The sequence below is a fragment of the Schistocerca piceifrons genome, chromosome 4 (genome assembly GCF_021461385.2).
Source record: "Schistocerca piceifrons isolate TAMUIC-IGC-003096 chromosome 4, iqSchPice1.1, whole genome shotgun sequence".
Lineage (NCBI taxonomy): Eukaryota > Metazoa > Arthropoda > Insecta > Orthoptera > Acrididae > Schistocerca > Schistocerca piceifrons.
In genome coordinates this window covers 237046282-237067264 of record NC_060141.1, presented here as the reverse complement: position 1 = coordinate 237067264, position 20983 = coordinate 237046282, and the positions used below count along the sequence as shown (strand labels likewise).

Here is a 20983-nt window from a genome sequence, read left to right as displayed (position 1 = left end):
TATGTTTGCCCATTTGATACTGAAGTATTTTACCTTTTGGATCTTGTGCTTTCTTTCCTCTGCTTATTGTTAATACGGCTGTGCCATTACCTTTGTTAACATATTTACACACATAGTTCATTGATTTCATGGAGTTGGAGTGCGTTCATGTGTGCATGAAAAATTTTTGAGACAAGCAGATTACATGGCACCATCCATTGATTATCTCGCATTCTTGTTTTGACAGTGAAACCACCATTTTCTGGATATCGTTTTCTGCATTTATCTTCTTCTGTTTATGTGTTTTGTAAATGTGGTCCTTATAATTTTCTCTCTTGTCTACAGTGGTCTTTATCCATACATGAGAAATTCATATTTAATCATCCACATGGACCAGGAACAATGTTCTTTGCTATTATGTTGTATAATTCTGCATCCTCTTCTGGATTAGGAAATTTATCTGTAATTACTTGATCAATTAATTTGGACATTTATTTTCATGTAACCAAATCAAATTGTGTGAATGTGGCAATCCTCATTTCTGGCATTCAATTGTATGTATACAGTACATAAAGACACAAAAAATATATTTTTGATGAAATTCATGAATCCATTTTGTTTCTGTCAAAAGACTAGCTGTTATATCATGACCTTCGATGGGAGCTTGTCCGTAAATTATATATTAACCTTCGGCATTAACAAAGTTTACGTGAATGTTAAGAGTAAATAGGATTATACTAGATTAGATTCAGTTTTCGTCCCATAGACCCAAAAATGAGATGATTATCGTGAATCTTTTGAATATAATTTTTTGAATATAATACTCACTACCCTGATCATTTGTCAGGAGATTGTCGAAATAGGAGAATACTTAGAGTAAACAGGAACTTCTAATATTTACAGAATTAATACGCTGTCAGAGTGAAACATAGTTACGCCCTTTTAATAAATTTATCATACACAAAGTACCTAATGTTGACTGCTGTGATCAAGTGCTTTCAAATTGAAATCTAACAGACATTTTTGCTTAAGCTGGTCTAACAGCTCCTATTAAGATCTGGGCAGCCATATTTTCTTATGTAGGTCATAACATTTTGTGTGTACTCATGCATGTGTTGAGTTTCTAAGTAAGCTGATGGTAAATTGCCAGTCTTCCAATACCATCATCTTTGCCATCATTTCTTACCATTTCTCAAATGAATATGCTCTTTTGAACAGTTTATTTTTGTTCTGTCACATACAGGGTGTGGCACTTAAATACAGATAAATGAAACTGTTTTTTTTCTTTTTTTTACGCAAATTTATTAAAACAAAATACAAATGAAAATGAAAATCCTTTTACACATAAGTAGTAGTATCTTTCAAGAGTAACATTAATTGACATAGCCCTACCTTAAACCACAATGACTGCCTCCAATCATGTCCATCTCACTCTCTTTAAAAGAGCGCTGTCCCTATTCGCAAATGCAGTTTCGATAGCAGTGCGTAGAGATGCAACACTAGGGTCCCTCATCTTCGACTATGCTCCAAACATGGTAGACGAGGGAGTTCAAATCCAGGCTATTTCATGCCCAGCACTGCTTTGATCAGAACATGTCAACGTTATCGAGAGCCAGTTTTGGACTACATGGTTCGTATGAGCCAATGCACCGTTCTGCTGAAAGACATATTGTCTCTCAGAGGCCACAGTTATAATCCACAGTTTCACAGAACTTGCAGATAAACTTCTTTTGTGACAGTTTGTCCCTTTTCAAAGAAATGTGGCGGACTGATATCACCCACACTGGACACAACACCAAGGACATGAACCCCAGACTTCTCCAAAGCATTATACTTGGCCGCAATATCATCAACAGTTTATCGCGGGTACCCGAAGAATCGAACTATTTCAGTGGGCGAACGCCCAGCGCAGACTTTTGATAATCGCAGCTCTTCGGTTGTATTCCACACTTGTCCATAACATCTTGGCCATTTTGAGTTTCTAACTGTTTACTAGATGCCTATGGCTATCAAGAACATTAGTCATGACTTCCAGCAGAAATACGATATGACGTGAAATTAAAGTTGAAATTTGTCCGGATTTAAGTGCTGCCCTCTGTAAATACCATTCGTTCTGCCTCTACTTTTGCGTATATCAACTAAACACTGCTGAAGTATAGGGGTTGGACAAAAAACAAAAAACACGATGCATTATCATGACTAATGCATTGTAGGAAACCCGTTGATATTCAAAACAGCTTCCAGTTGTCTTACAATGGATACATACAGTCCTGTATCCATGGGCGACCACAGAAACTTTTCCAAGAGGCGGCGACATTTTGAAATTGCCGTTTATACAATTGATTCGGCGAGTTTGCAAATATGTTGTGCCCAGGAACTAAATTTAACATGAAGTACACGAAATTTATTGGGCCTCAGATGATTGATAGTGAAAATCTTTCGTGCCACAGGAATTGAATTTGACAAGAAGTGCACAAAATTTATTGTACCTCAAACGATTGATAGTTATCCAGTTAGTATTTTTACTTTGTTATCTAACGATAAGCATATTCTTTTGTGCATACGAATTACATTTATTTGTGTTAAGAGTTCAGTGATCCAAAATTTCATGTTCATATGATTAAATCCAATGAGTTATGAAATGAAGCTAAAAATATTTACAAAAAAATTATTTTTAGCTCCATAATACAATATGTAACGAAAATTAAAAATCCGAAACAAAAAGTCCAGAACTAAAATGACACGATCCTTGGCTCTCCAGTTTGTCACATTATTGTGCAGTTGTACCACCTTGGCTGCTGAATTCATAGATCTATGACTGCACATGGCACTGTGTTCTACTACATTGAGCTGACAAGATTCCAATTCCTGGAAAGGGCAACTTTTTCACTTTGAAATATCACTCTTTTTTCCTCTTCTAGTACATAAAAGTGAGATTCTTTTTTTTTTTGACTGGAGCATTTTGACTACTACACTCCTGGAAATTGAAATAAGAACACCGTGAATTCATTGTCCCAGGAAGGGGAAACTTTATTGACACATTCCTGGGGTCAGATACATCACATGATCACACTGACAGAACCACAGGCACATAGACACAGGCAACAGAGCATGCACAATGTCGGCACTAGTACAGTGTATATCCACCTTTCGCAGCAATGCAGGCTGCTATTCTCCCATGGAGACGATCGTAGAGATGCTGGATGTAGTCCTGTGGAACGGCTTGCCATGCCATTTCCACCTGGCGCCTCAGTTGGACCAGCGTTCGTGCTGGACGTGCAGACCGCGTGAGACGACGCTTCATCCAGTCCCAAACATGCTCAATGGGGGACAGATCCGGAGATCTTGCTGGCCAGGGTAGTTGACTTACACCTTCTAGAGCACGTTGGGTGGCACGGGATACATGCGGACGTGCATTGTCCTCTTGGAACAGCAAGTTACCTTGCCGGTCTAGGAATGGTAGAACGATGGGTTCGATGACGGTTTGGATGTACCGTGCACTATTCAGTGTCCCCTCGATGATCACCAGTGGTGTACGGCCAGTGTAGGAGATCGCTCCCCACACCATGATGCCGGGTGTTGGCCCTGTGTGCCTCGGTCGTATGCAGTCCTGATTGTGGCGCTCACCTGCACGGCGCCAAACACGCATACGACCATCATTGGCACCAAGGCAGAAGCGACTCTCATCGCTGAAGACGACACGTCTCCATTCGTCCCTCCATTCACGCCTGTCGCGACACCACAGGAGGCGGGCTGCACGATGTTGGGGCGTGAGCGGAAGACGGCCTAACGGTGTGCGGGACCGTAGCCCAGCTTCATGGAGACGGTTGCGAATGGTCCTCGCCGATACCCCAGGAGCAACAGTGTCCCTAATTTGCTGGGAAGTGGCGGTGCGGTCCCCTACGGCACTGCGTAGGATCCTACGGTCTTGGCGTGCATCCGTGCGTCGCTGCGGTCCGGTCCCAGGTCGACGGGCACGTGCACCTTCCGCCGACCACTGGTGACAACATCGATGTACTGTGGAGACCTCACGCCCCACGTGTTGAGCAATTCGGCGGTACGTCCACCCGGCCTCCCGCATGCCCACTATACGCCCTCGCTCAAAGTCCGTCAACTGCACATACGGTTCACGTCCACGCTGTCGTGGCATGCTACCAGTGTTAAAGACTGCGATGGAGCTCCGTATGCCACGGCAAACTGGCTGACACTGACGGCGGCGGTGCACAAATGCTGCGCAGCTAGCGCCATTCGACGGCCAACACCGCGGTTCCTGGTGTGTCCGCTGTGCCGTGCGTGTGATCATTGCTTGTACAACCCTCTCGCAGTGTCCGGAGCAAGTATGGTGGGTCTGACACACCGGTGTCAATGTGTTCTTTTTTCCATTTCCAGGAGTGTATATTAAATACAGATGGCAGTTTCTTCACGGGTGTCTTCTACAGTAGCTCTCCTGTACATGGAATTTGCAAGCCATTACGGGTCTTCTTTGTCCACCGACAAATCGTAAAGTACTATTGAGATTAAATTGTGCTGCAAGAGGAGGGGGTGTTTGTTAGGAAGTTGGGGATGGATGAATTCATGTATACTGGTGTCAAGCTTGTGTTGTAATGACATCCATACTTCAGAGTTTTGGATCGGTTGCCTTTCAGTTTGAAGAGGTCTGTGTGAGGAAGAGACAGAGAAAAAATTGGCAGCACTATTTCAGGACTGTTCGTTAAAAGTTTGCATCTATCTTGACTACGGAGTAGTGTCAAAACTGCCACAGCACCAAAGAATTGACATAATTTCTTGTGAATGGAGAGGGGGGAGGAGGGGTGGGGGGTCAAGACAGGTAGCTGTTGTTAAAGCCACAGTATGTCCCATGGCACCAGGCAGTGTTAATCTGCAGTTCAGTAGTGTTGCTGGTATTAATTTCTAGAAATTTAAGGGAACTATATAATGAATAAAAAGCCTGTACTCATATCCAAAGAGATTCAAAGGGACAAGTGCCCCTCTTGCACTTAACCCACCTGTATGATTTTCAAGGGAATCTTGCTGCAAAGTGCAAGAGTCCTGACTTTGTCTCGGTGCGGCTCATGGTTTTAATCTGGCAGGAAGTTTCACATCAGGGCACATTCCACTGCAAAGTGAAAATTTCATTCTGGAAACATCCCCCAGGCTATGGCTATATCCTTTCTTCCAAGAGTGCTAGCCCTGCAAGTTTTGTAAGGGAACTTCTGTGAAGTGTGGAAGATAGGCAATAAGGTACTGGGAGAAGTGAAGGTGGGAGTACAGGTCATGAGTCATGCATGGGTAGCTCAGTTGGTAGAGCACTTGCTCGCAAAGGACAGAGGTCCTGAGTTATGGAAGCATCCACGATATGAGCACCGACAATTGGTCCACATTCAAATTCACTTAGCTTCAACATAATGCACTCACAACCACACATAAGTCTGTTCTAACCATGACTGACACTATTGAGGACATTGCACAGGTGCCTTTCTTGGTTCATTAGAACAATGCAACATACAGCATGACTAGTATCTGCATTTATGTTCAAGCATGCATTTCTAGACGTGTTTCCATATTTTTGTCCAACCCTCGTATGTGACAGGATTTGGTAACCCACATTGTCTCTGATCATTATGCTGTATTCATAAAATTGTTTGAATTTATTTTACTCTTTGTCTCTCCACCTGCATTTGGCACCACTTTTTCAAATTATAATGCTGACTGTGTTCTCCTCTTATAAAAATTAAAGAATATTGAAATTAATTGTAAGAATGGTGCATTTCTGTGAACATTGTAATCCTCTTCTTCATTAAATAATCATATCAAGACTAGTGCACGCACTGTCCACAATTGCAATACAATTTCATTGACTTGAGGTGCACTGTATTGACATTTGTGTTTTTCAACTCGTCTTTTCTCAGCTCGAATCACAACTATATACTCATTGGATTCCATCTGATCCAGTATTGTTTTGAGTAGAATATGTGAACCAATTGATTATATTTATGTAAAAACCTCTGCAATTTTTCATTGATTTCTCATTTCTACCCATTATATTTGTATGATATCAATTGACTTCTGTTTGTCCATTGCCAGAAATTTATAAGATTAGTTTTCAGTGGTAACAGTGATCCATTTGATAGAAGATTTGCCCTTTAATCAAAATCGCAGAACTGAGTTGGGGTTCTTCACTGCTCATGATGTCATTTGAAAGCATGCATTATATGCTTTCATATTTTGTTGAGCTGTTTCAATTCCAGAGTTTCCCAAGTCACATAATGAAATAATTCTGATGGAGGCATTTCCAGTGGTGCTAAGTGAATTTTTCCACTCATGCAGCACATTCTTGTTGTTTCCCTACTGAATTTCTGGACGCCACAAGACTAACATATTTGATCTGTTTTGCCAGTGACAAAATTTTTGTGTTTTTTGTACTCTGAAGTAGTATTGTAATGGACTGTTTCAGCTACCCAGCAGTTATATACCCTTTCGAGCTGAAATGTATGACCACCACAACAGGTTAATGGGACACTTTGGAATGTCCTGGAGCACATTAGAAAATTCTAGAATGCTCAGGAACATTCTCAAACCTTCCATAACATTTTAAAAACTGTAACATTTTCAAACATTCTGGAATATTCTACAACATTCTTGAAAACTCAAGAAGAAACATTCTTCTAACCAGTCTTGTTGCTATAGCACTCTATTCTGAAATGCTTCGCCTACATCCCATAAGAAGTCCATCGGTGTGCTGCACTCTTTTGACATCCAAGTCTTCTAATCCATTCCCTGCAGTTCCAGCTAAAACCTTTTTGATGGATGAGAGATGAAGGACTACTAAACCATGTAACTCCCATGGGTGTGTGGGAGTAGGTTGCATAGTTACAGTGGCATTCATGGATGAACGATGCTTACACTTATTATGTATTGATAAATTTGGCATGCTTAGTGTCATTATAAAATGATCTGTATATACCTAAAAACCTAAGTAAATATGCCAGAATATAAGAACATGTAAGATGCAGCTTTGATTTAATGTTTATTGTTTATTGTGCCTATTTCCTGTCTCGAGATGACTGGGTGTTGTTGTGTCGTCATCATCATCATTATTCATCCCCATTATGGTCAGAGGAAGGCAATGGCAAACCAGCTCCACTAGGACCTTGCCTAGTAAGGCGGCGCGGGTCTCCCGTGTCGCTCCCCTACGCTCTGTAAAGAAGTATGGGACTCATCATCATCATCATCATCATTATTGTGCCTAAGACCTATTAGTTGCCTTTTGTAGCATCACCCAGAATTTAAGTTTTTTTGTGTGTATTAGCATGTACTTTAAACAATTAAAATACATCAAATTAACTAAAAATTCTCAAACTGAATGAATTACATCTTTAATGAATACTACCTAACTCGTCAACTACAAAGTGCTACAGTTTTTAACACAGAATTCATTTGAAAGTGTAACCTATTTTGTGACACTCTTAGTGGAACACCAGCAACATTCAGCTGTACAGCTTATCAAGAATTTTTCTCTCTGTATAACGTCCTATAGAAAAGTTTACCCCACACAGATCTGGATTTTAATTAATTACATTTACTTTCTATCCACTTTTCAGGTCATGAGGTTCATCTGGAAGACATTGGAATAATAAGCTCTGACAGTGAAGAAGACAAGTTACCATTCATGGTAGCCTTCCTGAAAGCATCGGGCAATCGAGATGTGCACACACGTTCTGCTCGACAGGCCCTGGGTCGAAAGCGGAAGTCGGAGAACAGCCATGTACAGAGCAATCCATTTACAGGTGCGGAAGTTACTATCTGACTGCCTCTGGCTTCTAAAAGTAGACTAATAATTATACACTCTCTGACAGAAAAATTAAGCACCTAGAAAAAGAGAGTATGTAGTAAAATTAAACCTCATGAAGATGTTACATGGTTTTAGTTAACTGATTACAGAATTATGTTTGATGAACAGTGACATTTTCAGTGCACACACACACTGCTGTTCTCCCACCAGTAGGATATTGCACATAGACTTGGATATATTCACTGATTTTTTGTCATATAGCCATTATGTCCGTTACTGAGGTAAGTTTGTCTGCAACCGCTATTAAGAACAATATACACAAATTTGAATTAATAGGAAGAGCCAACTCTTCAACTCATTATTTTTGACCATATTCAGGACTTTTCATAACAGTGCACAACAATTCAGGACATGGGAGAATTACCATCAATATAGGATTAATAATAATTTATCTTTGCATAATCCACATCGGTGGTGAGAGGTTAACAGCAGTATTGCATATACAGTTTTAATGTAAATATAAACACAGATTTCATTCATTTTGCATTGGAGATAATGGTACAGACTCACTGGTACTTGTGTAATACTTTTTAGTGGTGGAGGTTTACTCAAGAAGCTTGTTTTTGTTAAACATCGAACTGCAGATGCCCATAAAGTGGAGGTTTACTGTTCCTAGTTCTTTTTCCACAAAGCTTTAATTAATGAAAACACTCTTTCAATAGATGCATTAAAACCTGGAATAGCTAGTGAAGATTCAACAAAGCATTTAATATGTTTTGGATACATTCACTCATTATGAAAATGAGTGAAAATTTTCTGTCATTATTCACTGACACTTAATATTTGGCAAACCAGTCTTACAGTTTACTTTCACAATATTTACTTACACAACAGTACTCATCAAACAGTTCTCCCTCATATACCATGAAGCTTGTGTTTCTAGGTTTTACAAAACTATACAGTTCTTGAATGCTACTGCAGGTAATGGTTTTATTTCAATGATCCACTCCATTGGCTGAAGAGGTTCCTAAAATGGTTCTCACCCTTTACAAATGTACCCAATGTAGGTAGCACGGAAAGCTGTTGTGATATTGTTAAACTGATCCAAATGTCACTAGCTACTCACTTTCCAACTTGTGTAACTGCGGTTTTACTACAGATGTCAAAAATCTTTCCTTTTCAGTGCACAAAGTGCTGACTTGAAAGGAACTGAAGGGTAAAGAAAGAGAGAAAATTTTCAAAGGAAGATCTTCAAGTTTATAGGACACTTCTCAAGAGACAGGAAGTAGGACTGTGACATCTGGAAAACATCAGTGATTCTTTTAGACAATTGGCAGAAGAGAGAACTATGTAGTGCTCCTACAACATAAAAGTTTTTTATAGTGTGGTAAAACAGCCATTAGTATTTTATAAAATGCATTTTATCCATCAGCTGTTTGTTTGTCCCGTTAATCATCTACTAGTTTCAGTTATTAACCATCATCCAGGATGTAGAGTAAAACAGATATGTTAAAAGCACTCCATATACCAATGAAGCTGAACAACAACGAAATTATCCAATGAAATTGCACAAACATCTGACATCATTTGTCTTAGAATACTACTGTCATTTCTCATATTGATTTGACATAAGATATGACTACCAGTATTCTAAGACAAATTATGTCAGATGTTTGTAAAATTTCCCTGGATAACTTTGATATTGTTTAGCATCAGAGGAATGTGGGATGCTTTTAACTAATCTGTTGTACCCTACGTCCTGGTTGATTGTTCATAACCAAAACTTGTAGATGACTAATAGGACAAATAAACAGCTAATTGTTAAAATGCATTTTTAACTGATCTGTTGCACCCTACATCCTGGGTTAGTGTTCAAAACCAATACTGGTAGATGACTCCATAGTAGGTGTTTGTATTTTCAGTTGAAATTGCTACAACATGTGTCTTAGGCAGTAGCTTTTCCAAAAGCTGTAAGACATACGAAGTCAAATGCTCTACCCTTTTAACACCAATGTTAACCAACTGCAACACTTTAACTATGGCGCCTTTATCTGGACTGTGAAACCTAACCACTAAAGGAACCACTTTGATGTGGCAGGAAGAATCTGTCATTACTGAAATGAACTATGCTTCTTTCCATTCCTTCATTATTTGTTCCATAGCAAATCGTACCATCACATTCTTGGTAACTCATATTATTTACATCTGTGAGCATGAGAACTTGTTGAACTGTGATTTAATTACATCAGTGGTACAGTCTATGGACTTGAAATTCTGGTTGTGCATGACTGTGTGGTATGCAAATGTGGCTTCTTGTGCCAAAAGTTACTTAACCCTGTGTGAAACTACCTTCACCAATAAATACGTATCAGTTGCTGATCTTGAAGGATTAGCCAGAATCACAGCTATGTTTGTTACCAAATGCTAATTTTACACCACAAACTGTACACTCACCACTCTTACCATGTTCTTTAATGAACAGGAATCATTGCAGGGTCTTAGTGTTTAATTTGCACTTGCATTTTTCAGGAAATACTGTATTAAGAGAAAGTTTATCGAAGTCACTGTCACAAGCATTGGAAATGTTAAACTACAATAAAACACACCAGCCAGTGGCTGAAGGAGCCACAAGCTGCTGGTTGCAGGGCTTTGACATCATGATATTTACCTGTAACTGATTCAAATAAGTCCTTGCAATCATCAAAACCCTCTAAGGAGAGGAAAGACAAGAAAATGTCCTCCAAGAAGAAGAACATTTCAGTGGGCCCCACACCACCAGATAGTGCCTCTTCCACTCCTGTGTCCAAGGTGGAGATTCTGGCAGCCTGAGGCCCTGGTTCGCACCACATGATGGAGCCCTGAATGTACGTGTATTGATGCCATAACCCCTCAGCCAGTGGCAGCAGGTGACACTAGGGCATAACCTGCCTCCTTGGTCACTTCATGGCCTCACAATACATCAACAACATTAATCTCCAGTGGAAGTGTAGTGGTTTTTTCCACCACCTGTCTGAGCTACAACATCTTTTAAACACTTCCTCTGCCTTTTGCATTGGTCTTCAGGAGACTTGGTTTCCATCAACAAGGAGCCAAGTCTTCGTGGATACCAGGGATATTTAAGAATCATACTACCTGTGACAGGATGTTGGGCAGAGTTTGCACTTATGTTTGGACACTCTATATAGTGAACTTGTGCCTCTTAATACACCTTTGGAGGTGGTAGCTATCTGGGTAAGGGCATTTCAGGATATTACCATCTGCAGCGTTTACCTCCCTCCCAATGGTGACATGTCTCAGATCATATTGTTTGCATTGGTTTCTCAGCTTACCCTCCCCCTCTCCTCCCACCTCCCCTAATCTTGGATGATTTCAACACCCATTACCCATTGTGGGATGGAATCACAGTAACGACCTTGAAAACTTTTTGGCACAAATTGAACTTTGCATCTTGGATACTGGTACCCCCATGCACTTTAGTGTGGCGCATGGAACTTTCTCGGCCATTGATCTTTGGTTTCTCAACATTGCTGAATGAGGTGCTTTCTCCTCTGCTGTCACCTTTAGCTCCCCAGCACATGGAGATGTTGATGAGGTGGTCCAGAATACATCTACAGCAATTCTTTTGGCAGCTGATTTAGCAACCCCCTGTTCCTTGGGCTGCCCCTACGGAAGACAGTACCTTGATGGTCGTGAGAAATTGCAGAGGCCATTAGAGATGGCACCTCATTGCCTTTAAGCGGCTGCATGCCTAGGTCTGTCACCTAATAAAACAATGGAAGTGAGAATGCTGGGAACGGCAAGTTTCAACCATCGAACCACGTTCCTCTGCTTTGCAGGTTTGCGCCAAGATCAGATGTCTCTATGGGTACCAGACATCTGCAGTTGTACTGATAGTACCTGAAATGGTGTGAGCCAGATGCTGTCACTGAACATTTGACTCTGCTTTACACTCGAGCCTCAGCATCTGAGAATTATCAACCTGCCTTTGGAGGCATATAATAATTCATTCAGTGAGTGGGAATTTGTCTGTGTCCTAGCCCACTGCCCTGATACAACCCATGGCCGGACCAAATCCACAACCAAATGATCAAACATGTACTTCTGAACTGTCAGTGGCATACCTTTGCCATCTTTAACTGTATCTGGAATAATGGTGAGTTCCTGCAGCAATGGTGAAAAAGCATCATTGTTCCAATGCTGAAACTGGGTAAGCACCATCTACAGATGGACAGTTACTGCCGATTAAGCCTCACCAATGTTCTCTGTAAGTCACTTGAACGCATGGTGAGCTTGCAGTTTTGTTGGCTCCTTGAGTCCTGGGGTCTTCTGGCTCCATTCTGGGGTGGTTTTCGCCAAGGCCATTACTCTATTGATAATCTGATTTACCTGGAGTTTGCCATCTGACCTGCAAGAGGCTTGTGACACAACATGGCGAAACCACATCCTTGCTACCTTACATGAGTGTGGTTTCTGGGGTCCGTTTCCAAATTTTGTGCAGAACTTCTTGTTGTGACACACTTGCTGGGTTAGAGTTGGTGCTTTCCACAATAGCCCCATAACTAAGAGAATGGAGTCCTGCAGGGCTCTGTATTGACTGTCCCTCTCTTTCTAGTAGCTATCAATGGCCTAGCAGCAGCTATGTGGTCCTCAGTATCACCCTCCTTGTATACTTACAACTTTTGCTTCTACTATTGCTCCTCTACTGTGGGTGTTGCTGAGTGCCAACTGCAAGGTGCCATACAAAAGATTCAGGCATGTGCACTTACCCATGGCTTTCAGTTTTCAGCCACCAAGACTTACATTGTGCACTTCTGTCGATGTCATACCGTTCACCCACAACCAGAACATTACGTTGATGATGAGCTACTCAATTTGGTGGAGACTTAACACTTTTTAGGAGTGGTCTTCGATTCTCATTTGATGTAAACTCCCCATCTTCACCAGCGTAAGCAAAAGCACTGGCTGCACCTTAATACACTTTGCTGCCTGAGTAACACCAGCTGGGGTGCAGATTGCACTACTCTTCTGCAGTTTTACAAAGCACTGATACCATCCCATCTTGATTATGTGAGTCTGGGATTCGGTTCAGCATTTCCCTCAGCACTGTGGATATTGGATCTGATTGCCTAAGAAAGACTAGGAACATGGACATCACTGTGGGATTCGACTTGCAACAGGAGCCTTTCAAACTAGGCCTGTGAACAGCGGACTCGTGGAGTCCGGAGTCCCTCCATTGTGGATCAGGCGCCAACAATGCCTTGTCAATTATGCTAGCTATGTTCACAGCTTGCTGAAGCAACTGAACTGCCATCTTCTCTTTTCAAACACGAAAATCCATCTCCCACGGTCTTCAATCTCCCTGACTCACTAACCCTGGTGTTAGGCGACTATGCCTAAGTGGCTGACTTAGTTTTACATTTTATTCATGAAGCGGGCTAACCTGATTGGCCCATTGGACGGTTGGCAGAACACATTGTTGCCTCCTCTGCCCAGACTGAGCTGTGGCTGTCTGGATGTCCAGCCCAATCCTCACCCTTTCTGCTCTTCCTCTCCTCCTCTTGCATGATCTGTTAGACTTGTTCATCTTTTGTCTCTGTGTGTTTCTCTTGCCCTGTCCATGTTCCTAGTCTTTCTTAGGCAATTTCTGAGTAGAGTACCTCTGGTAAGTGGTGGTGGTGGGAGGGGGGTTGTATGTCCCCTCATTGCACTCTGCTTTCTGGGGCTTCTGGCTGCTCCCTAGATGGGACAGCTTGCCTCACTTTCTTCCCGTGTCTTCCTTTCTTTTTCTTGTCCTTTATCTCAAATTCATTGACCTTTGGTAAACTTCGGGTTTTCTTCCCCTGAGTTATGTGAGGTAGGCTATCTCTGATCTACAGTCATATATACCTTTCTGTTTGAGGAAAAAGGGACTGATGATGTAGTAGTTTGGTCTGTTTAATGATCCAACCAACCAACCTAAAATTAACTGCAGTATACATGCAGGTTATCTGAATCTGTGGGCACTTCCATTTAGGGCTGCTTTCACTATTTAATGGCATATTCTTGGTGATTAGCATGTGACCCATGTATGTATACTTTGATTATATTAAGTCAAAGAGGGGGGGCTCATAATCAATCAATTCACTGATAGAGCACATAGTGAACTACCTGATATGTGACTGAATCTTGTGATAGAGCATATATCCATTTTAACAAAGAGATAGAGGGGCTGGCCAGTACTTACCTCAGCTCAGTACAGCCAATAGATACACAAAAAACAGAACCAAAAATTTACGTTCCTAGCTTTCGGAACAAATGTTCCTTCATCAGGGAGGAGAGAGGGGAAAGAAAGGGAAGAAGGGAAAGTAGATTCAGTTACTCACAACCCAGGTCATGAAGCAACAGGGAAAGGAAAACAGGGAGGGTAGCAAGGATGGAGGCATGGTTGTCAGAGGGAAGCCAAAGATATTCTACTGTAAGTACTGTGCCAGCTTCAAACCAAAGAGGATGCATACAGAAGCAAAGAGGTATATAGTACAAAGATAAACACAACTATGTAGGATGAAAAGATGCGTGAATGTCTAAAGAGGAAAGGGAAAGAGGAGAAGACTGAAGAGTAAATGGGAGTGAGATGGTTTAACGTAGGAGCTCCAGCGTTAGGTGTGTTATGGAGACCCTTAGGCAGATAGCATTCAGGTCTGGAAAGAAAGACAAAGTGCACTCGGTTTATCTGCCGGAGGGCATCATCTGAGATGTGGAAGCGGCCTTGCCTGATGATATCAAACATGCTGGATACAGTCGTGTGCAAGTTGTGGCTCATATCGGTATCAATGATGCATGTCACTCGGGTTCTGAGGCCATCCTCATTGATACAGGTGGCTGGCAGAGATGGTGAATACAACCGGTATTGTGTGTGTATGGAAGCGGAGCTCACAATTTGTTCTCAGAACTGATCTGGGTCCTTAGATTTGGAGACTTGTGGAGGGTCTCAACCAAAGGCTTTGTTGACTCCGTGAAGTCTCGGTTGCAGATTTCTAGACCTGCTTATATTAAACGGGGATTTGTAAGACTCCCCTTGATAGGTCAGGGGTGCACTACACAAAGGAAGCAGCTACTTGAGTAGCAGAGTGCACATGAGAGTTTTTTAGGCCAGATGGTAGTCAGAGGTGTTCTGATGAACAATTGCCAGTTGATATGCAGTGAGGGAAGTCAGCCAGCATTAAGAATAAAGACACTTTGACTGTCAAAATTTTATCAGTAAACTGTCGAAGTATTCCTAATAAAGTATCTGGATTTACTGGCCTCCAGGAAAGTTCACACACTCAGATTATTTTTGGGACCAAGACCTGCTGAAACCTGAAGTGGAATCTTCTGAAATATTTAGCGAGTCATGGAACATATATCGGAAAGACAGATTAGAGGCCATAAGAGGGTGAGTGTTCATTGCAGTTGATAAAAGTATTGCTTCTATTGAGGTCAAAGTTGAGTGTGACAGTGAAGTTATCTGGTCATGTATAACAGCTGTAGATGAAATCAAGTTAATTGTTGGATATTTTTACCAGCCATCTGATTCTGCTGTAACAGTCGTAGAGTCAATCAAAGAAAGACTATGGTCAGTAGTGCATAAATATCCAGATCATGCAATTCTACTTTGAGGCAACTTTACCGTACTGGGTGTAGACTGGGATGACTGTGGATACATTTCAGGGGTACAGACAGGCAGTCATGCAAAAAACAGGGTGTGCATAAAGTCTGGGGACACTTTCAATTATTTATTGCACAAGAACCAAACATTGTACAGATATCATACATATTTCATTTTGAAGAGAAAACCTGAAAGTTTTTTTCATGGATACCATGATAGCATAGTTTGGTAATCTGCTGATAGACAGCGGTAGTCGCAAACATGGGGAGTTCAGGTGCGCAGCGAGCTTTATGTGTGTTGGAGTTGGAAAAAACAAGTGTGCTACAGCTGTTCAATGGATATTTGCAACCAAGTATGGTAAGAAGCCACCAACAAGGTAGGCCATTTACCACTGGTACAACAAATTCATTACATTGGGTTGCTTGTGCCCAGCAACACACAGGAAGCTCACTCCGTGCCTGAACTCTCCATGTTTGGGACTAGCACTGACTATCGGCAAATTACCAAACTATGCTGTGGCAGTGTACATGCAAAAAACTTTCAGAGTTTCTCTTCAAAATGACATATGTGTGATATCTGTACAATGTTTGATTCTTGTGCAATAAATAATTGAAAGTGTTCCTGGACTTTATGTACACCCTGTACTTTTGAATATGTTTTCTGTAGATGGCCTTGAGTAGCTAGCTCGGCAGCCCACACGCTACAAATTGGCGGATCTCATCAACAATTTCATTATAGAAACAGGGATTAATGTTCATGATGTCAGTGCAGTTGTTAGCATCTCTTAGACAGTGAATTGACATCACTTAGTCCATTAAGATGGATGTAAAGGAATTGTGGACAAAGTTTAAGCAGATTGTAAACTGTGGTCTGGAGAGTTATGTGCCTAGTAAATGGATAAAGGATGAAAAAGATCCTTCATGATTTAATAACAAAATTCGGAACATGCTAAGGAAACAGAGGCTGTTACTCTCTGGTTCAAAAGAGAATGCGCAAATGACAACAAGCAAAGGTTAGTAGAGATTGTTGTATCTGTGAAAAGATCTATGCACAAAGCATATGACAACCAGCACTATTGCACCTTAGTGAAAGATCTGGCAGAGAACCTGAGAAAATTCTGGTCTTACGTAAAATCGCTAAGCGGGTTTAAGGCTTCCATGCAGTTCCTTGATGACCAGTTTGGTGTGGCAACTGAAGATAGCAAAATGAAAGCTGAAGTTTTAAATTTCATGTCCAGGAAATCATTCAGACAGCAGAATTGTGCAAACATACTATCATTTGACCATCGGTCAGACTCCCTTATGGATGACATAGTAATAAGCTTCTCTGGTCTAGAAAACAAGTGAAAGATTTGAAAGCAAATAAATCATCAGGTCTGGATGGGATCCCAGTTCAGTTTTACAAAGAGTACTTATCTAGTCTGCATTTATCATGAATCTCTTTCCCAGCACAAAGTCCCAAGTGACAGGAAGAAAGTGGAGGTGACTCCAGTATATAAGAAGGGTAAAAGAATGGACCCACAAAATTGCAGGCCGATATCCCTAACTTCGATTTGCTGCAGAATCCTTGAACATATTCTCAGTTCAGATGTAGTAAATTTTGTTGAGACTTACGTCCACGAATCAGCGTGGTTGTAGGAAGCATTGCTCATGCAAAACTCAGCTTGCCCTTTTCTCACATGATATAGTGTAAACTATGGATGAAAGGCAACAGGTTGATTCCATATTTCTAGGTTTCTGGAAAGCATTTGATACGGTGTCCCATTACAGGCTGCTTAAGAAGGTACGAGCATATGGAATAAATTCACAACTATGCGAGTGGCTCGAAGACTTCTTAAGTAATAAACCTTGATGACGAATGTTCATCAGAGACTAGGGTATCAGAAGGAGTGCCCAGGGAGGTGTGATAGGACCACTGTTGCTCTTCATATACATGAATGATTTGTCAGACAGGGTGGGCGGCAATCTTTGGTTGTTTCCTGATGATGCTGTGGTGTACAGTAATATGCCGAAGTTGGGTGACTGTAGGCAGAAACAAGATGGCTTAGACAAAATTTCTAGTTGGAGTGATGATGGCAGTTAGCTCTAATTGTGGAAAAATGTAAGCTAATGCAGATGATTGGGAAGAACTAACCTATAATTTTCAGATACAGTATTACTAGCGTCCTGCTTGACACAGTCAAGTTGCTTAAATATTTGGATGTAACACTGTGAAGCAGTATAAAATGGAACAAGCATATGAGGACTGTAATAGGGAAGGTAAATGGTCAACTTTGGTTTACTGGGAGAATTTTAGGAAAGAGTGGTGTGCATGTAAAGGAGACAACATATAGGACTCTTGTGCGACCTATTCTTGAACACTGCTCAGGAGTATGATTGAAGGAAGACTCTGAAGCACTTCACAGATGGGCTGCTGGATTTATTACCAGTAGGATCAAACAACAAATAAGTGTTACGGAGATGCTTCAGGAAGTCAAATAGGAATCCCTGGAAGGAAGGCAACATTCTTTTTGAGGAACACTAATGAGAACATTTAGAGAACTGGAATTTGGAGCTGACTGCCAAACAATTCTACTGCCGCCAACATACATTGCATGTAAGGATGATGAAGATAAGATTTGAGAAATTAAGGCTCATATGGAGACACGTAGATAGTCATTTTTCCTTCATTCTGTTTGTGAGTGGAACAGTAAAGGAAATGACTAGTAGGGGTACAGGATACCCTCTGCCATGTACTGTACATCGGCTTGCAGAGTATGTATGTAGATGTAGTTTTATTGTCCTAATAGGAGATAATTTCTTGCATGCTGATCCTGGTCATTTCTGTTTCAAATCACTGAGCACCTGACTCAGTAACATTACATGTTAAGAGCCAGTAACTATAACACATTTTTCTGAAAATCATGATGACACCCTGTGAGTCCCAAAGAAACAGGTGCCATCTCTTCTACCATCAACAAAACAGTTCTGGTTTTTCAGTGCCGTATCTCCTTTGCCAGTCTTAGTGCAGAGGTACTGGGCTCTTATTGTAGACAATGGAGGTTCATTTCCCCATCTGGCCTATGGGTTTAGGTTGCTTGGATTCTCTAAAGCGCTTAAAGCTAATGCCAGGATGGTCCTGCATTATGTCAATGGAGTGTTAAGCCCTAATCTTTCCTTGTTCCTCTTTTGCCAACCTGTAGGTTGTTTGGCTACAGAAGATTAGTGACAGTTAATGCAGACTTTGCTCAGCTGCTTTGCATGTCTTCCATGACAAGTCTCATAACATGATTTTATTTACATTCCTGAGACAATGTCTCAGTATTGCTGAATTTCTAGCTGACTAATTTTAGCCATTACGAATCAGATACTTCTGCATTGTAACAGTGATATTCGCACTGTTGAGAGTTATCTGTCACCAAATGAAGTATAACATTTTGTCTCCACTCTGTTATAAGAGCACAGACCTTTACTGTCCATGAGTAGTGCTTTTACCAAGTAAGCCATCTGCTGTGGTATAACTGTGATTTTTTTTTAGTACCTGTGCTTCACTCTTTTAGTTTAGCTCACCTTCATACTTTGCTGGCCTAGCACACCTACTATAAAAACATGCCAAACAGTAACTAAATCACTGCCTGTGAGTCGAGGTATTACAAATTATGCCATTCGCTAAGCAGAGTGTGTGCCATACATTAAGCTGCCTGACAGGTTAAAACTGTGTGGTAAATCAGTATTTAAATTCAGACTGGAAGATGATGCTGTCAGAAAGTAGGCATACTCTCACTGTTTTTCCCTCTCTAACATCTTACAGCAACACATGCTAGGTCAACACTTCATTGAGGAAGAAAGTGTTCGTTGCTCAGAATGGTGTAATAAGGCTAACAACAGCTGCACAGTACATTCACTGTCCTATGTAGTTTGTTGTTAATAATTGACTGCAGTGTGAAAACATTCATACAGACAATACCAGATGGAGGAATGACTTACGCTAACCTTCACTAAACCTTAATGTGGCAACGAAAGGATTGAAGTATTCAGCCACAAAAATCATTGAATACTTTCTCAGGGAAGGATCTTCATGTAAAAGACAATCCTGTAAATGGTCAGCACGTTGCCATATTTTTCTCTGTGAAAGTGTATCTCGTTGTAAACTAACTGACACATTCCACATTATAATGATAAATTCATGTTATTGTCCATAAAACATACAAATAAGTGACTAAGTAAATAATTGCAATGAAATGAAATATATTTTCATGAATTTAATTCTGTAAGTGCTATATAGATTTTTAATTTTAAAGCCTTTTATTTTTTAGATACAATTCCTCACTGGACATCAAGGAACTGCCAGCTGCGAACGCTTTATGTGAACTTTCAGGATCTTGACTGGAAGGTGTGTAAGACATTTATAGGTTGAAGTACTGAATTGCCAACATATGATGATGATGTGAACTTACACCAGTCAAACTTGTTGCAGGATTGGATAATTGCCCCAAATGGTTACCATGCCTGGTATTGCAGTGGTGAATGTAACTTTCCTCTGAATGCACACATGAATGCCACAAACCATGCAATTGTGCAGACCTTGGTTCACCTGATGTACCCAACACACGTTCCAAAGCCGTGCTGTGCCCCTGTGAAGCTCGGTCCAGTGCACTTGCTGTATTATCTTGACAAATTAGTCACACTCAAAAAATTCAAGAACATGGTTGTGAAGAGCTGTGGCTGTCACTAACTGTGTGTGTACTCTATTCATGATCACTGTGTTGCACTTTCTTTCATTGTAAATATACCATCGTTCATGAATGTGTACTTGTGAACTTCATGGTGAAATATATTGTGCAGTGTTTTTTAAGCTAGTTTTGATAAGTAATTATATAACCAATATTTTTTTAACTTCACAGACAATAAGAAGTGATAATTAGCAATTTTTATCAGCCATAACTCTATGTAAATATCTGGAACATAGTTAGAAAATATACATTACTGTTTTAGGAACTTTTACCATGGTTTATCTTTTTTTTTACACACTGATGAGACAAAACATTATGACCACCTGCTTAATAGCATGTTAGTCCACTTTTGGAATGAAATACAGCACTGATCCTGTGTGGCAAAGATTTAACAAATCCTTGATGGATTTCCAGAGGTAGGTGGCACCAGACATCTATGCACAGATCATGCAGTTCCCATAAATTACAGATGGTGGTTTGCGGGTAAGGAATTGGTGCCCAATAGCATCCCACAAGTTCCACTGGGTTTAGGTCAGGAAATTCTGTAGCCAATACACCAATGTGAGTTCACTGTCATGCTTCTCAAACCACTGTAGCACAATTACAGCCTTGCGATGGGCTGTTATTGTGCTGGAAGATGTCATCAGTGTTGAAGAAGACATGAAGCATGAAGGTTCTCAACAATAATGTTCATGTATTCTGCAGCTTTCATGGTGCCTTCGAATACCATCACAGGCTCAATGGAAGCCCAGTTGAACATCCCCCATAGCGTAATATTGCCTCCACTGGTCTGCATCAGTGAAGCTGGGCATGTTTCGAGCAGCCTTTCATCTGTATTACCATGTATTGAGTTATAACCACCTACCTGGTGAACAAA

General features: G+C 40.9%; 1 protein-coding gene across 1 annotated transcript in view; it reads left to right on the top strand.

Annotated features, from left to right (window-relative positions):
- LOC124795255 (protein 60A-like) overlaps window positions 1-20228 on the top strand; it is a 208259-nt gene extending 188031 nt beyond the window's left edge. The window contains exons 4-6 of the mRNA XM_047259200.1: window positions 7581-7766; window positions 19690-19766; window positions 19851-20228. Of these exons, the coding sequence (XP_047115156.1) occupies window positions 7581-7766; window positions 19690-19766; window positions 19851-20108 (521 nt within the window). The 3' untranslated portion in view covers window positions 20109-20228. The remainder of the gene's footprint in view (window positions 1-7580; window positions 7767-19689; window positions 19767-19850) is intronic.
- Window positions 20229-20983: the final 755 nt, after the last annotated feature.